Below are 19,177 nucleotides of genomic sequence, written 5' to 3'. Positions count from 1 at the left end.
ATAACAGACTTGAAAATGTTATTCAATCTACCAAAGGCAGCCCATGTGAGACCTATCCTTCTTTGTATTTCAGTTGTCTGATTATCTTGGCCTAAGCGAATCTCATGCCCTAGATACTTGTAAGCTATTACTTGATCGATGCTATGGCTCTCAATCAGAATTTTACCGCTGACTACAAGGTTGGTCATAAATTTTGTCTTTGAGGTGTTAATTTTAAGTCCAATTGTTTTTGACACTTTATAGAGCGTGTGCAGCATTTTTGTAGCTTTATCAACTCTATCAGATATTACAACGATGTCATCGGCAAATCTTAGGTGGTTCAGATCTTCCCCATTTATATTAATTCCCATGTTATTCTCGAGTTCCATTTGCTTGAACATATATTCAAGAACAGCTGTAAACAATTTAGGGGAGATAGTATCACCCTGTCTAATTCCACGTTCTATTCGAAACTTCTTGGTATCTTGATGAAGGCGGACACAAGCTGTACCAGTTTCGTAAATACTTTTAATCAGTGCGATATATGGGTAGTCAATGCGGCAGTCAGCCAATGCTCGAAGCATTTTATGATGATCTATAGTATCAAACGCCTTTTCATAATCTACGAATATAAGAAAGATAGGCTTGTTATACTCTGTACACTTTTCTATTAGCGTTTTTATAACTTGTAGATGATCATTTGTTCCGTATCTGAAGCGGAACTCAGCCTGTTCACAAGGTTGGTAACTATCCAGTTTGTTCACAAGCCGTTTTGTTATTATCTTCATGAATAGTTTGTATGCATGGGAGAGCAAACTAATAGGTCTGTAGTTCTTTAGGTCTGAAATGTCACTTTTTGTGCATTATGGTTATTATTGCATTAGGCCACTGGGAGGGGGTTACGCCTCTTGTCAAACAAGTATTGAACATCTTTTTCAACACATTTACTAACGTTCCTCCTCCTTCTTTGATTTGTTCAATGACTATTCCATCTTCTCCAGGTGATTTATTGTTTTTCATCTCCGAGAGAGCTGATTTTATTTCCACTGTTGTGATATCTGGGATGTCTTCTGAGTCTACACTTTGAACTTTTGGTATTTGATTGTGATCAGATCTGGAATTTCTTCTCGCTTATACAATTCTGAGTAAAAATCTTGAGCAATTTTTAAAATATCTTCTTTATTTGTTGTAGTTTCTCCTTTTTTATTTACAAGTTTACAAATATTTTTCGATACTTCAGTCATTTGTCGGCGCAGAACTTTTAAACTTTTATTTTTATCAATGGCTTGATTTATGTAATCAGTGTTGTAATTTCTGACATCTTTTCGAATGGATTTTGTGATATCTTTGTTTAGCTGTTTCTCTTTGTTTAACCATTTCTCTAGTTGATGTAAAAACGTTTGTTGCATATTCGTGCTGTTTTCGATATTTTGACTTCTTGCATAGATAACAAGGTCGTCTGCGTGTAAGAGACCTATTAATGGTGAGTTCATATTGGCTAAGACATTATTTATTACTATTAAAAAAGGTGTAGGACTGAAAGTAATTTACTCATAGCACATGTCAAAGATATTGGTCTATATGAATTTTGATTGTTTGGTTATAAAATTGGTATAATAATAGATTCTGACCATTTTGATGGAAATTTATGTTGCGTCCATAATAAATTAAATAACTTTAGTACGTACTGGTGAGCGTTTGAAGGAAAATTTTTTATAAAGTTTACCGGAAGGTCCCACTGCCGAAATTTTTCTAGCGAGTTAAGAGCTTCGTTGTATTCTTCCATCAAAAAAGTGGAGTTTATAGGACTTTTATCTATTTGGTCGAGGTCAATAATATTATGTTCTTAATGTTGCTTAAGTGTAATAAAACTTTGGTTATACTAAGTATCACTAGATCTAATGTTTATAAGAGTTAGCCATTTCTTCTGCGATTTCGTTGTCGGAGGTAATATCCTGAATATTTAGCGAGTTGATTTTTAAATTCAAATTTTTTCCCCGATATTCGTTTTATTTTCTTCCATATGTCACTCATAGGCGTATAGTTGTTTATTTTAGAAACATAATAAATCCAAGATTGACGTTTAGCTGTCTTTATTGTCAATCTAGTTATGGCTCGAGTTCTCTTATATTCTAGTTGGTTTTCTAGTGATTTATTTCTTTTGTATATATTAAAGGCAGTTTTACTTTCTCAAATGACCTTTTCACAAGACCCGTTCCACCATGGAACTGGTGTTGTATGTTTCGTTGGAGCTGTTTAACCGATTGAGTTTTCAGCTGCCTTCATAATTATTTTGGTCAAGTTATCTAGAGATTCTTCGACATTAGTTATTGTTGTCGAGTACTTGTTTATATCCGACTCTATTTGTGCAGCGAAGCGCTTCCAATCGGCTTTATCTGTTTTCAATTTCGGAGAAAAACGGGTTGTGTGGTCACTGTTGTACGTGTATTGCATTGGATACTTAGACAAATGTGGTTAAAGATCGCTGTCACATATTGATAGATCAAGTGGGGTAGCTTCTCCAGTTCTTATATTAAATCTAGTTGGAACTTCAGTCATTTAAGAGAGACAAGTTGAGATGATTTATTATTTCTTCAATTACAGTATACCGTTGCTCTTTATATCCTGATCCTCAGATCTGATCATATGCGTTTAGGTCTCCCAAAATGATTCGAGAAGTACGAATTTCATTGAAAAGATCCTGTAGTTCGTTTCTGGATATTACTGCTCCAGGAGGTAGATGTATATTGCTGATATATTGCTATTGATGTATATATTAATATAGGTATGTAAATAGTAGTTTTTCCCATTACGGGAATATTGATACACCGACACTAGCAATGATTTGATTGGGTCTTATTGGTTCTAAAACAGATAATTTATTAAGTTTATATTTTGATTTTGTTTAAAATTAGTCTCTTGTAAACACAAAATCTGGATTTTGTTCTGAAAGAATGATTTGTAGCATAGGTAGATTATTGTAATAGCCATTTATATTCCACTGTATTAATTTATTAAACTCCCATTTTATTAATTAAATATATTTAATTAGAAGATATTAGGACTTATGGGATTTGCGACTGTGTTTTAGAAGAATTTTACATAATTTGATATTTCGGGTTTTTGTAGATCTATCTTGATATAGGGATATAAATTGCTTAACATATCGATGAGAGCTGTGAAGTTGTTTGTATAGTTTTCAACGGTAGCAAGTGGATCGGGTGAACTATTTATGTTTTCGAGTAGGTCTGTTATCTGAACATAACTTAAAATACATGGTGGTGACTGCTAGTTTATGACTGCTTCTAGAGATTTTTTGTTTTTTTCTTAGGACTAAGTGCTATTTCTGCTGGATTGGTAAACATCGATTTATTAATAGTATCATTAGGAGGTGGGCAAGGACTTAAGGTGTCGTCAATAGGTCATTTTGAACTGGTTTGTGAAGACTCGTTCCATATGTAAGGTAGTAGTTGTTTTTCTCGCAGTTTGTTTGGGGTCTACTTGATTTTTTGTAGTTGAGGTATTTGTTTGGAGTTGAAGTAGGTGTTGGTTGATATTTCTGGAAAAGTACATGTTGGAATTTTTTTTGCTGTGGTTGGAGGAATAGGAGTTTTAACACGTTAAGTTGCCGCTTGATAAGTAGACTGTATGAAGTATTATCGTAATTGATTACAAATGATTCTGAAATTGTAAGATCTGTTGCACTGATAAAGATTTGCCTTCTAAAGCTCGGTGACTAAATTCACGTAACCGTGCATTCATTTTTAAAAAGGACATTGTAGATAGAATAACAAGCCTCAAGGATTCGAGTTCTTTAATTAATATATCATGAGGAATGATTGGGCAAACATTAGAGAGAATAATTCTTTCGGTTGGGGTTATATACCGTCGGACTTAAATAATCTGATTATTATCTTCAATGTTACCGTTATTTCCATTCATAAATTTTTCTACGATATTTTCGGATGATAAATACAAACATATTCTATTGCTTGATAATCTAAAGAAGAATAGTATATTTTTTGGATATATGATTTATCCCATTGGGAGGAGGTAATCTTGTATTTTCGCATCTTCAATGGCATTAAAAATAATAGCCTGACTTTTTGAGGGAGAATAACTTCTGTAGAATTATCCATTTGAGAACTGACTGGTAAATTTATTTCAACATTTTGCGGCATCTTTGTCGATGCTTAAACATTCCTAAGTACGGACCTGTCCACCTCCAGAAAAAATCCGACCGGAGAACAGGTCGAAGTTGATTAAAAATTAAGTTTAGTTGATCACTAATAACTTCACAAAGAGTGGTTAAATTTTAAAAACTTGTTCTCACTTAATTTGAACTATTTTGAAGAGCCAAAAAATAAACACACCGTTCTGGTGTAACTTTCTTTACATCAAATTTATGATCTTCAATAAAGTTTGTAATGGTTCCTTATCCTTCAGTGTTTGGAGATTACTATCATTTTTATTTCTTTAGACTTCTTTATTTATTAACTTCACTATACATTGCATTATATTATGCACACTTTAAAAACAGCATAAAACAACATAATCACTTTATTTATTTTTAATTATAGTATCACATTTTCCAAATAAAAATATTTAACAACAATAATACTTTCGAAAACAATATTTTCAATAAAATTAAACAAAAACAAAAAGATAGTCAAAACAATTTTAAACAGATTATTGAAGCTTTTTTTATAAAATTTTTTAATCATTCTAATAATACATATTCCAAAATAATAACTTTTGCATGCTACCACTATTGTTAAAATAGTGACATATCTCTAGTATATAATTCATTTATTACAAAGTAAGGGTGACATTAAAACTATTTAAAAAACAATATTGCCAAATTTATGACTAAAATAGTTTCTGGGGAAATGCAGGTAGCAAAGATGAAAAATTTTTTGATTAATAGTTTTTGTAACAGCAATTGGACTGATACAAACTTTCGTATGTTAAAAAGAATAATTTATTAAACAAATTTTTAAAATTGAATCTATTTAATGCAAACATTCCCAATTTATTTGTAAATTTTACGATTTTCTTTTCGCCTCTATGAACTAGCGCATCTCATTGTTTTAAAGGGAGTTTTCTTAATTTAACTTTTCGTATCCATGGAGTAGCTTGTTAGTATATGAGGCCGAATTTGTTGATGACAAATAACATTGCCTCTGTATAGCAATTGGCCAAAATAAATTTTACAGCAAATTTAACACGTTAATAATTAAAAATGTAGTTATTTTATAAAAAAAAAATGCCGCTACAAGTTTAAATATATACATCTACATATATACAATCTATATACATACTGCAACAAAATTTGTCGCCAATGATTAATCAGCTTATTCATGATTTTATATAACAAAATCTGTTCTATGTTAAGTGTTATCTAACTAGCAAAGAGCTAGATTTTTAAAAAATTTTCCTTCTCAACCTTCCACATTGCCATACTTCATTCTCGCTATACAGACATGTCCCATCCCATAGCACGTTCCACTGCCATCTTCCACTTGGCATACCTCACGTCTCGTTCATTCTCCGTACACTTGGCCGTCCATTTTATCGCAGGGATGTCCAGTGCTTTGTTCAAATCCCACACTCCGACAGCTGCTCCTGCTACCATTGCTGCTCCTAGAGCTGTACTTTCGGCCATAGTCGGTTTTAACACTGTTATTCCTGCTAGATCTGCCTGCATCTGCATCAGGAGCGGATTGGCTGTCATACCACCATCGACCTGGTAAAGAAAATAACAAATTGATTATTTTATCAAGAAAAATATGGTAACTAGAGATAATGGAAAGGAACGATAAATGTAGGAAGGTCCTACATTTAACTGTATGGTTTTTTGATTAAAATAATGAAATTGGGGACAGAATATAACCACGTATATACAAATAGTAAGAGAAATATTTAACTTTTGAACTTTAAACACGTTCAAAACAAACCGGAGACAACTTCTACAACTCCTACGTCATTTGAAAGAGTTGTCTTAACATTTAGTCACAGAAAATACAACCCTTGGATTATTAGGTAAATTTAAGGAAATATTTTTAATCTCAAAGATATAATTGGTCCGAATGGTTAACATTAAAACATACTAACCTGTAAAACTGATAAAGGGGAACCATAATCATTGTTCATTGCTTCTAAAATATCTCTTGTTTGATAACAAACTGCCTCTAAGGTGGCTTTTACGATATGGGACGATTCTGTATCCTCAGATATTCCAACTATGACACTAAAAAATGAGTAGTAAGTTAAAAGACACTAAAAAGTCACTTAAGAGTTAAAATAATAAAAAAAGAAAAAAGCTTTTTAGCACCTTTATAAAGTAATTCTAGAATTTCTTCAGTTCCTTATCATAATATATTTACATTTTTTCTTAATGTTACGATAAATATGAGTCATATTTAACCTGTAAACATTTTGTTATTCTAACTTGTGTTCTAGTATATTCTCCGACCCGCTAGAAACCTGTTTGGCGCTCCCTTTCGTTCGAGAAAGGTCAACACAGGTCGCCGAGGGGATTCCAGAACAACGGCTCTTGAATGTAAATAGAGGAATTCTCATTGTGTGAGTTAGTCTGAAAATATAATCGAGTCGAGTTTTGAAATGTAACGCGCGTATTGTCGGGATAAATAAATTGTAATAAAGGTTGTAAATAAATTATATAATTATAAATTATAGTGTGAAATAAATTAATATAATATTGTACAAATAAAGACTTTAAATAAAGTTAATAAATTCGATTAATAAATTCATTCGTTATCACTCTTATCGTATTATACAGGATGTCGCAAAATCGATGCCCGTCCTTTCCGGATATGCATCACTGGACTAAAACAACGTACACTGTAAAAATAAAATTTTGCGTTTTGCATAAAACCTTTATTAAAAACGAAGAAAGGTTAAAACAAATAACTGGAATAGTTAAAAATTTATGAGTAATTATGTCATTACTATGGTGTTTATGATATAACATACGATGATTTGTTTTGGAACGTCATTTAAAATGGAATGTTATTAATTTAATCAAGAATAAATATGCAATATGTTTCTCTACTCGAGAATAGAGCATACACCGTAAAATTTCCAGATCTACAACAGGTTGAACTAAGATTACTGGAGATAAGTAATTTAAATCCGTAAGATTACATAAGGGGGACGACATCCTAAACTCAACGTCGTCATCAAAAAAGAACAAATTCTTGATTTTGTTGCAGCGGAACCAGTGTCTACGAGTTACATAAAAGGCGGTCTTTACATAAGTACTTGGCCTACAAATATATAAAAACTCTTATTTATATGTAGAAGATATCACCACAGACGATAGTCAGTAGACATTTGGACTGGGTTACTAAATTCCAAACATTACCTACACGTAACCAACTTAATTCTGCGTCATTTTTTCATTTTTTATACATGAAAGATGCACCCTTCACCTTTAAAATACATTTTATTTTTGTCGATAAGATACTCTGATCAAAAGATATCAAATTTTTACCGTCGAGTCGATACAAATTTTATTTAAAAAATTCATTTCGCGCGCACTAACATTCAAAATTGCCGGTCGCTTAAAGCGTTGTTTTTGAGCGAACGGTTTATGTTACACAAAAAGTGCAGTAAACGGAATTATCCCAGATACATTTTTTTTCTACGGCGTTCAGATAAAGAAGCCCGGAGGTAGAAGTGACAAATTTTTTGCATCATTTTGGGGTCCCAAAATTGACATTCTTAAGAAAATTTAACTTGTTCGTCTTATTTTTAGATATCAAATCTCTGACGACTGGATACGACATACATAAACTTCTTATAGTTGCAGTGCACCTATAGTGTGTTGTATCTTAAGACCAGACGTCTGTCTTTTGCAGCATACAAAAGCTCGCCAGTGGTATTTATGCCTGTCGAGTTCTTTATCTCCTGTAGTCACTGCATTTGTTTGCGACCTAATTCCTCTTGCCCTCAATCACAATAACATTAACACATACATAAACACATAATACAGTATACTTATAATACATATAATACTTATAATACAATAAGAAAAAACAAGAACAATAACTCTATGTATAAAACATTACAATGAGATATACAAAGAAAGATCAGAGAAACCAAAAAGAAAGAACTGGAGAGAAATGCCAAGAAATCGAAATTCTACAAAGTAAATACGACGACTTCAACGTACATCGTGCAACGTGCAAAGGTAAGAGAAATTACAGGCAAATGTAAAAACAAAAGAGTAAGTAAACTTCTTAATGACAACGGAGAGGTAATCGTGTACACAGAGAGTATTGATAATACCTGGAAAAATTACATACGAAATTTATTTTTTGATGATAGGGAGAACCAGTCCCCAATACCTACGGAAACAGGACCACCTATACTAGTGACAGAAATAAGAGCAGCCATAATATCACTAAAAGAAGGGAGAGCTCCAGGAACAGACTGAGTACAGTCTGAATTTCTTAAACTTCTTGGTGATGAATCTTTAAGAATACTATGTGAAATCTTCAATAATATCTATGAAACAGGCAATATTCCAAAATATTGGCTAGTTTCAGAATTTATTACGTTACCCAAGAAACAGGGAGCGAAAAAGTGCGGAGAATATACGCTAATAGCGATATCTACATCTGCTTTGTGGACTAACAAAAAGCATTTGACACGGTTCAATACCGAAAAATTATGGATGTTCTAACAAAATCCCAAATTAGTTAATAAAGACCGGCATATAATACAAAATTTATACTGGAGCCACAATAAGAACAAATCTTGGAGATGAACCTACGGAAGCGATCCAGATTCTGCGAGGCGTTAGACAAGGATGTATACTTTCACCTATATTATTCAACCTATATTCAGAGGAAATATTTAGTTAAGCCTTAGAAAATTGCGAACATGGAATCCTTTTGGAACGCCTAAACAACATCCGCTACGCAGAGGACACCGTTATTTTTGCAGACAGTTTAAACAGTTTACAGCAACTAATAAACAGAGTAAATAAAGCAAGTGAAAGATTTGGACTACAAGTAAACATATCAAAAACTGAATTTATGGTCATCAGCAAAAATAAAATTAGAGACGTCCAACTGCTTATCAAGAATACACCAGTGGACCGAGTAAAACAGTTTACCTATCTTGTAACAATAGTAAACGAACAATGGGATCACTCACAAGAAGTAAAATGTAGAATAGGGAAGGCGAGGAGTGCATTCAACAACATGGCCAAACTCTTTAAAAGCCACAACCTTAATCTGGAGCCCTAAAGTAGGGCTCCTACGATGTTATATCTTCTCGATATTATACTACGGAGTTGAATCCTGCACACTCACTGAAGTGATGGAGAAAAAACTTGAATAATCTTTTTGAAAACATCATTACATTCATTACAATCAATTGTGGCTTAATCCCATATAAACATATTAGACATGCCACAAGAAAACAGTTTCAAAACCTTTTTAAACAATGTTACAATTTAATTTGTTAGTCCACCGATCCATATTCGGAAAGGACGGGGGTCAATTTTGAGACACCCCGTATTAAGATATGGTAGAAAATAATAAATATTAAGGTTCTCATGTGCGGCAACTGGATCATTATTAAATTATCCTATACAGTTGATAAACTCCACTTACTTTGGCTTAGTTAAATATTAGATTAGATAAATCAATCCAATAATTTTAAACATATAAACCAACATCCTGCTAAGAATTATGCATATATTTATAATATAGATAACGATGCTACTAGGATATATTTTGATCAGTGTATCATTTTCACTACAGTAAACATCAGCTAAAATCGCTTATCTTTAAATAAATATTGTATATTGGCTTATTTTCTCTAATAATATATTTTTAATATCACCACCAGCATATATTTATCTTTTTTGTTTTCAACTTTTGGAAGATAAGTTTATCTAAACTGCTCGAAAAAAGTTATGAATATTACTAACAAGTGTTTAAATAAAACTGATGTCCATAAATAATGGAAAACGAATCTTTATTTTGAAATAAATTAACACCAGTATATCTGTTGTACACCAAAAATCTAGCAAATCACAAAGATACCAAAAAAAGACTGAAACAAATAAAAATGACCAAATTTCTTGTACACTCTGTTCATTTTAGCAATATATTTTTAACCAATATATAAACCAATATATTTTTAATAAGTAGTATGCCTCCTACGAGCTTCAATAACCTCTGGCAATATTAGTGGCATTCAATAATTGAGTAAGTCATCATCATCTTTGGCTTGACAATCCTCTGTGGATCCTGGCTTGCTCTAAGATTAGTCGCCATTCTCTTCGGCTTCTGGCAACGTGTTGCCATCTTCTGATCTCTAGTATCCCTAAATCGGTTTCAACTCCATCTAACCACCTAATTCGCGGTCAGTCTCTGCTTCTTCTTCCTATAGGCGTTCCTGTCGTTAGCTTATTAGCAATCATATTGTCGCGCATGTTTTAATGACCGTTATGACATCTGGTTCATTAAAGAGTTGGTATAATTCGACAATAAATCTTTTGCGCCAATGCCCTTGATGGTCCAAATATTTTACGGAGTATCTTACGCTCGAATATTCCCAGAAGTCTTTCATCCTTCTGCGTTGGAGTCCATGTTTCCGCCCCGTATATAAGGACCAGCAGTGTTTTGTATATAATATGCCCTGTTTGCAAGGTTTATTCGTGTTTTAATATCTTCGCTTGTTTTATTGGTAGTAGTCACTAGCGAGCCAAGGTATGTGAAGCTGTCACAGATATGACTTCCAAATTCTGTTTCCCGTTCCTCATTTGCTATAGGATCCTTAGTAACCAACATGTACTTGGTTTTGTCTTCGTTGATGACTAGACCGACCTGTTTCGCCGCCGTTTCCAATTCTAGGAAATATTGCTCAACATCTCAATTGCTACGCCCTGTTATGTCAATGTCATCAGCGTATGCTAAGATTCGTATTGATCTATTGTAAATAATACCGCCGTTTCTTGAAATAGGAGGCAAGCCAGAGCATCCCCTTGTCTCGTCATTTATCCCGAGTCCATAGTCTATCTCAAAGGATCGATAATTTTCTTCCTGTATCTTAACGCTGGTTTTTAAGTTAGACATTATCATTCTCGTTAATCGGATAAGTTTTTCTGGTATACCAAATTCATGCATTGATTGGTTTAGTAGATTGGTAATTGCGTAAGTGATCGGTAGAAATATCCAGCGACAAAACAGCTGATACCAAAAGAGCTGGAATACCCAACTTTAATGATCGTACTTCGTAATTATTTACTTAATTTTGTGAAACAATCATTTTTTAAAGAAGACAAAAAAGAAAATTAATTAAAACTACACTGATCTTACTTAATGAAGCAAATTGCGTAGCAAACTCCCCACTAGAATGTAGCAGGATCTAGTTATTGATACTAAAAAAGTTACTAAGAAAAAAATATCAACATAGATAATGTAACAGCATATCGATGATTATCTCTGTCATCAATTTCTATAGATTGTAATATCTCCGTTAATTTTACGTGTTGATCTATATCAAATGCTCTCCATATATTGTGAAGTTTTCTGTGGGTTCAGGAATTATATGAAATACACATGGTTTATTAACTAACTTTAATGAAACTCCAAAAAACTCACTAGATTACAAATATTATCAACACTAATTACAATTAATAATTATCGCTTACAATTCACTCGGATATCGCTTACAAATCACTTCGGTAATACTGATAATGTGATAATCTAATGTCGACTCGCTATTCGGCGATTTATATAAACAGATCGTAATTTCTGGAACTGCTTACCGGCGCCGAGCACCTTCCGCAAAACTACAGGCCGATAAGCTTAATTCCAACAGGCAGCAAAACTGTAGAAAGAATCATACTAAGCAGACTCCAATCAGAAACAGACATATTAGGAATAGTTCCAGAAGCTGCTCAGTTTGGATTGAACTACAAGAAAAACTAACAGAGTACATAACAGCTGGATTCAACGACAACCAGTATACAGGAGCAGCCTTCCTGGACGTAAGCAAAGCCTTCGACAGAGTCTGGCATGAAGGACTGACTTACAAAATAATATGCTATGGATACAGCGGAGCCATGACAGGACTAATCTCATCGTACTTGGGCGGCCGGAGGTTTAGTGTTCGGATAGGACAAGTCCTGTCCGAGCACGGAGCTCCGGAGGCCGGAGTGCCACAGGGAGCGGTCCTGTCACCTCTACCGCTGATGTTCCAAGAACACAAGGAAGACTTCTCAGTCTTCCTATATGCAGATGACACAGCAATTGCGGTTAAACACAGAAACATTATTGAAGCTGTAAACAACTTACAGATAGAATAGATAGAATAACATAGAAGAATGGAGTATCCAATGGAAAATAGCCATTAACTCTAATAAGACTGATTAACAGCACCATACTTCCAATAATAACATATGCATCTCTTGCAATGGGGACACATAAGTAAATCAAACAAAAAGAGGATACAAGCAGCACATAATAACAGCCTCAGAGAAGCGGTAAATATACCCCGATACGTTTCTGAACGTTTCCTGTTAAGAAAACTGAAACAAGTAAGGATGACACAATGGAAGAAAAAGCCGGAACAAAGTTTGCTGAGCTAGAGAACCACCCAAGTCCGATACTGCGAGCGATAATAAGATATGATGCGTTTCATCGATGGAAGCACAAAAGACCAGAACAGCAAATCCTGGCCAACATAGAAGTCTAGAAAATCGTAGCTCTATCAACAGAAGACAACCCAGCACATAGCACTGGCAATTTTTATAATGACTAATGATATTACTTTTCAGACATCTCTAAAAAAAAATTACAAAAAACTTAAAACGCCTTCGGCCACCAAAAAAGAATTACAAAACTACTAATAAAAAGGCGAAAGCCACCAAAAAAATTAACAAAAAACCCTAAAACTGGGGTCCACATCCTCGAGCGCCAAGTCGCAGAACTGGGTGAGCCCGGATGATGATTTCAGATTCGATGATGTCACCAGAGATAGGAAAAAAAAAGCGCCTTACGCTAACCTGCTTTGATCGGGATACGATATCGTGTTGCGAGTTCTTTTACCCAGGACTTCCACACGACAAGCACTCTGATAGTTGTGCCCCTATCGCGCATCAGAGTGCTATAGGGAGGAAAGGAATGGTCTGGAGCATTGGGGCGCGGTGGAATGACTCCTGAGTATAACAGTTAATCCTCCTCGCCCCAATGAATTGTAACACCCGAGAGTCATTCTTAAGGGGTGTCCAAGTCTTACAGGCTGGGTTAAATTAAATTGCTTGCTTGCTTGCCTCCGCATCGATCCAAACGGTGTTTGAACATTCGACGGTCTGGCAGTGAAAGAAAATTCTGGATCTATAAAGCAGAGGGTCGCAATCTGGGGTCACACAATATGTTTGCTACTCTCTTTTATATCTTGTTCATCAATACTAATTTTTTTGTTACTGTCAACTAGTACAGATGGACCCTTTTTTATATGTCGCTTATTTCTTTTATTTTTTATGCCTGTTAAATAAGTCACGTTTAGCTCATTTATCCTTAACACTTTGGGAATTGCCCTTTAGATTTTCTAATAGAATAAGTATGATCTAAACGTTTATTTAAACTGTTAAATTGCCTCTGGCGAAAGCAATCGCTATCCCTGTTTTTATTTCATTCCTCTCTCAAGCAATGCCACAAGAGCTTGCTGATCTGATCTTGCTGAATATCAGCTACTGGAAATGTGGTGCATCTTCTGATAGCATTCCTGAAATTTTCATTTAAAAGTATGTAATATATTTCATTTCTTGAAGATTTAGGATTATTGCCAACATTAAATGGGGCTTGCCAAGGCATTAAAAAGCAGATGTTTGTAATAATAATCTCATTTCTTCACAGAATTCAGTCCCTGACCTCGTTTGTTATGATTTCTTAGACCATAACTAGAAGTACGTATGTCCGGAAGACATCACGAAAGAGGAACGCACCGAATGGAAAAATACTGTGATTAGTAACTAATCGGGTTTTATCTGATACTGAGTATTTTCTAGAACAACTTGCTATAAAAAAAATTATAATTGACATACCTCATATTAAAAAAAAATGGTTTTTATGCGAATACTACGGTAACTTTCCGAAAAAATACAACTTGTTCATCTCTTGCTCAAAAAATCAAATCGGACAAATGATCTTGATTAAAATAAACTTTTGGTTATTTTTGGTGATGGCACTTCAGTCTCAAGCTTTACTTATTATTAAAAAAAGTGGAACAGTAGGCGGTACTGTCAACTAACGCAGAGCTTTATACTATGTTTTCTGTATTTTTAAAATTTAAATAATATTTTTAAAATTAAATAAAGTAACTTTATTATTTATTTAATTATTTATATTTTAAACAAATTCAATAAGTTATTATGTTTGCTCTTAATGACACCTGTTACCGTATTAACAAAGCATACGTTGTTTACTTATGACAAACCTGTCGCATTCAGACCAAATATTAATAAGAAACCTGCTTAGAGTAAATATATGATGATTAGAAACGAATTGATCGAGAGTAGCGAATCGATGTCAAGAATCTTCACTTCAAAAAGTTTTCTATATGATTTAAGGTTGCTAAAGACATTTGCCAATTGTAGAAAAAAGGTCGAACATTATTATAAACTCACCCTCTAGCTTCCTGCTGCCAATATGGAGCGTACAATCCACTAAACGCAGGCACGAAATAAACATCCCCTCCTTCTATATCCGCAGCCTTCTCGGCGATCTTTTGGGCTTCTCCAAAGTTGGGGAGTACCGTCAAATTGTCTCTCAACCAGTTCATAGCGGCTCCAGCTATGGCAACGGAACCTTCTAAAGCATAAACTGCAGGTTTGTCGGGGCCGAATTTGTAGGCGATTGTTGTCAATAACCCATGAGAGCTACTTACTTTCGAGTTTCCGGTATTGTAGAGAAGAAAACAGCCAGTACCATAGGTAGCTTTAGCCTAAAATATTTTTAATCGTTTAAGTAGTATTTCTGGTATTCACAAAAGAGAATACAAGGGAGATTAACAGCAGAAGAAACAAAATTATACAATTTTCTATTTTTATTGGCAATGAGCCACAATTTTACTTTAAAATAAGTTTGTTTTGATATTTCGATTTCCGTTGCGGAAATCGAAATATCAAAACTCATGGTTCTCAAAATACCAAACATTAATATATTAAACACATTTTGTTTTTGTTACTTAGTAAAAAGTTTCTTCTATTGACTCAAAAACACATTTAATTACAAATATCGCTTAGAAGAATTAGCATTGATGCCTAGAATCGCCAAGACTAATAATCAAACGCCGCCTTACTGGCTTTATATTGAGAACGAACTGTCTGGGCCACTGGAAACCAGCTGACTGGGCCACAAAAACACCGGAAGGTCATCTTTGCGTCGATAGAATCAGTTCGTAGAATATTTCGACGACAAGAGAGACTTCTAGACTTCTCTAACGCACAGAGCCGCAATCAGGTATATATGACTCACAACATCGTCCCCTCCTTTTAGGCTGTTCACCCCGAACAGTACCCAAATGGACCAGATCGGTGGATTTTGTCCATTATGAGGACAAGGACTCTCCAGATGTACGACCTTCGGCTTACTCTGTGGCGTCAGTTGCACCCTATATACAACGTTCTGTTTATCTTTATCTGTTTATCTTTCGGTAGTAACCAGATACGATTCCTCCCAGGTTCGCTGTCACTTGGGACTCAGACCTTTCCTTTTCGTTGTTTGGTAGAGCCAGACAGCATCACCTTACTTTGAAGCTAATGGGAGAGGATTTCTGATCGAATTTAACCTTAATCAGGTCACTGGTGAGTTGCAGCTTATTCTTGGCGAAATCGTGGACCTTAACCAGTCGATCTTTTAGGCCGACATACTCGGAGAGAGTCTCTTGGTCAGCCTCTATATCTGGTAGGTTGCCATGTAGGAGGTCGAAGGGAAGCTTTATGCTTTGACCAGTCAATAGTATTGTTGGAGTATAACCAGTTGCTTTATGTTGGGATCTTGAGTAAGCTAGCAGAAACAGACGTACCAGTGTGTCCCAGTATCTCTGATTTTCATGTACAAACAGGGACAGTCAATTGTTGATGGTCCAGTTATGTCTTTCTACTATGCCGGCGGACTGAGAATGAGGCGGTGTTGCCTCATTCACAGTCCGCCGGCATCATGGTCTTCAAAATTTCCGATTCGAAGTGACGTCCCCGCTCGTAATGCCCATATCAACCATCAAATAGTTATTTTTTTGATGTTATTACTGGAAATGATCCCAGAATGTTGACAGCAACTGGTTCCCATGGAGTTCCGGTGGAAGTTTGGAGTTGGAAGTTCCGCTGGAGTTTTTCCCAAGCCTCGTTTTGGGTCCTTTTTTGGATGCACACAGATCACATCGTTTGCACCATTCTTCCACATCTTGCCGACAATTAACCAGTAATACCTGTCACGGACTCTAGCCAGAGTGTCCCCTCGGAGAGACTATATCGTAGAGTTCTGCCAGCACGTCCTTTACACATGTCATTGGGATAACAACTTGGACTACTGTTCGTGTTCCCTCTGGACTCTCCCATTTATGAGTGATGACAACATCTCAAAGACACAACGAGTCCCACTGTCAAGCCAATAGCCCTTCATTGATTGTCATATTTGGTAATCTCCTGCCACTGTGGCCTAGCTCCGTTGTCCAGCCACTCACGGACTATCTTTCGATCTGAATCTTTTTTCTGGTCGGCCTGTCTCAAGAAGATGCCATTTTCGAATATATCGTCACTTTTACACGAAGATCTGAATGATTTTGAAAACGTCAATAGTTAAAAATAAAAGAGGGGTGCAATAATAATTATTCACTTTGAGTATGTACTAATTTTAATATAACTGATCAACTTTTTGATTGCTGCTGTTGTAAATACAGTATTACCAAAAAATAAATCAATCAAATGCCCTCTAAATTACATTAATTTTCATAATTAAGTCATTTTTTAGAATAAAAATGTAATCATCTACCTGTCCTCGAATAAGACACTGTTGTCCTACGAGTGCTGACTGTTGATCTCCAAGACATCCAGCCAATTTGACTCCTTTCAATGACCCCTTCGTAATAATTCCGTAAACCTCCGAACTGGAGCGTATAGAGGGCAGAATATTGCTAGGAATGTCGAAGAAGTTTATAAGTACAGGATCCCATTTAAGCGTATCGATGTTCATCAACATGGTTCTTGATGCGTTGGTAACATCAGTGACGTGAACGCCTCCATTAACACCGCCTAGATTGATAAAAAGTAAACAGAAATAAGTATAACACAAAATTGTATTGTTTAGTGCGTATTACTTGACAAATTTCAGTATGTTCCTTAAATCGACCTTACACTGCGGCAATTACATGCAATGCAAGACCGGGTTGCGCACTGTTAAAACTGTAAGTTTGAACAGTATCAGTAATTCTGGACACCAGAATCTACAATTGGCGTTAATTACACTCTCCATATCTTTTTGTAATTTAGATATACCATTTCCACAGTTATATATTTTAATATCTCCCACTGTGGATCAGTTGGTCCATGCTTTGACATTTTCAATTTTATAGTTTTCACATTGATTATAAGTTTGATTAAAATTCTATTAAAAATACTTCACAATAGGGTATACAAAAGGTGTGAAAAAGAAGTTGGATACGATCAATTTGGATTCAGAGCCGGAATGGGGACCAGAGAGGCCTTGTTTTCATTACAAGTACTGCTGCAGAAGTGTTACGACCAACAAAAGGATGTCTTTCTATGTTTTGTAGACTTTGAAAAGGCATTTGATCGCGTAAACCATAATAAAATGTTAAATTCCTTGCAGAGCATCAACTTGGATAGCAAAGATCTCCGATTAATTAAGAACTTATATTGGAGGCAGAGTGCCAAGATTAGGATCGACGATCATACATCTAGAAATATTAGTATAAATAAAGGAGTAAGGCAAGGATGCATACTATCCCCTATGCTGTTCAATCTTTACTCGGAACTACTATTCAAGCAAGCCTTGGAAAACCTTTCCACAGGAATAAAAATTAATGGAGAACCAATATCTAGCATAAGATATGCAGATGACACTGTCCTACTGGCTGATACAGACACAAACTTACAGAGGGTTATAGACCACCTTAAGGATGCTTGTCGAGAGTTTGGAATGAAGATCAACGAAAAAAAAACAAAAGTAATGGTGATCCAAAGAAAACAGAATATCCCCTTACCTATAAAAATAAATGGGAATATTTTAGAACAGGTAAACCAATACAAATACCTTGGCTTTTGGATTAATTGCAAGCTGGACCCAGAACAAGAAATTAAAGCGAGAATTGCTCAAGCTAGGGATAGTTTCTTTAAGATGCGCGTTCTATTCTGCGATACACATATAAATATTAAATTGAGATTAAAACTTGTAAAATGTTTTATCTGGTCTGTTCTTCTCTACGGAGTCGAAACATGGACTTTAAAAATAAAGAGCCTGAATAGAATCGAGGCATTTGAAATGTGGGTGTACCGTAGAATTTTAAAAATTCCTTGGACAGCACGAAAAACAAATGAAGAAGTACTAGCTAGACTCAATTTAGAAAAAGAACTATTGAGAACAGTCAAAAGAAGAAAAACCAGTTATTTAGGGCATTTGTTGCGCAACGAGAAATACTACATCCCTCAGTTGATAATAAAAGGCAAAATAGAAGGAAAGCGAGGAATTGGAAGAAAAAAATTGTCCTGGTTACGTAATATCAGAAACTGGACAGGACTTGGATTTGAGGAACTCTTAAGAACAGCTGAAGATAGACAAACGTTTGCCACCATAACCGCTAACCTCCATTGATGGAGACGGCACTTGAAGAAGAAATAAGTTTGATTGAACCAATGGTATAATACTTCAGTTTGCACTTGGTTTTCAACGTTAAACCTTTTTAGTGTAGTCAACCAACCAACTCTCTAACAACATATTGTTTAGTCTAGTTCTTACATTTACAATCTGTGTTTACTACATTTGCCCCCAAACTAATACCTAAGTTATCACTGACATGTTTGTTAAAATGTTATATAAAATCACTTGCGAAAACGTTTCTTGACTTATTTCAGGTGCCCCTTAAAGATGCTCTGAGAGCGAAGTACTTAGGCAAGATTTAATAAAAAACAGTG

At 35.0% G+C, this 19,177-nt stretch overlaps 1 protein-coding gene across 1 annotated transcript in view; it reads right to left on the bottom strand.

Annotated features, from left to right (window-relative positions):
- Positions 1 to 4,524: 4,524 nt before the first annotated feature.
- The window catches only part of Gk1 (Glycerol kinase 1), a 37,070-nt gene continuing 22,417 nt past the window's right edge, over positions 4,525 to 19,177 (bottom strand). Inside the window, exons 4-7 of the mRNA XM_072520356.1 lie at positions 17,019 to 17,278; positions 14,654 to 14,970; positions 6,094 to 6,229; positions 4,525 to 5,725 (exon numbers count right to left, since the gene is read on the bottom strand). Of these exons, the coding sequence (XP_072376457.1) occupies positions 5,453 to 5,725; positions 6,094 to 6,229; positions 14,654 to 14,970; positions 17,019 to 17,278 (986 nt within the window). The 3' untranslated portion in view covers positions 4,525 to 5,452. The remainder of the gene's footprint in view (positions 5,726 to 6,093; positions 6,230 to 14,653; positions 14,971 to 17,018; positions 17,279 to 19,177) is intronic.

The sequence above is a fragment of the Diabrotica undecimpunctata genome, chromosome 1, assembly GCF_040954645.1.
Source record: "Diabrotica undecimpunctata isolate CICGRU chromosome 1, icDiaUnde3, whole genome shotgun sequence".
Classification (NCBI taxonomy): Eukaryota; Metazoa; Arthropoda; class Insecta; order Coleoptera; family Chrysomelidae; genus Diabrotica; species Diabrotica undecimpunctata.
The sequence above is the reverse complement of the archived record's forward strand: the minus strand, read 5'-3'. Positions and strand labels throughout refer to the sequence as shown.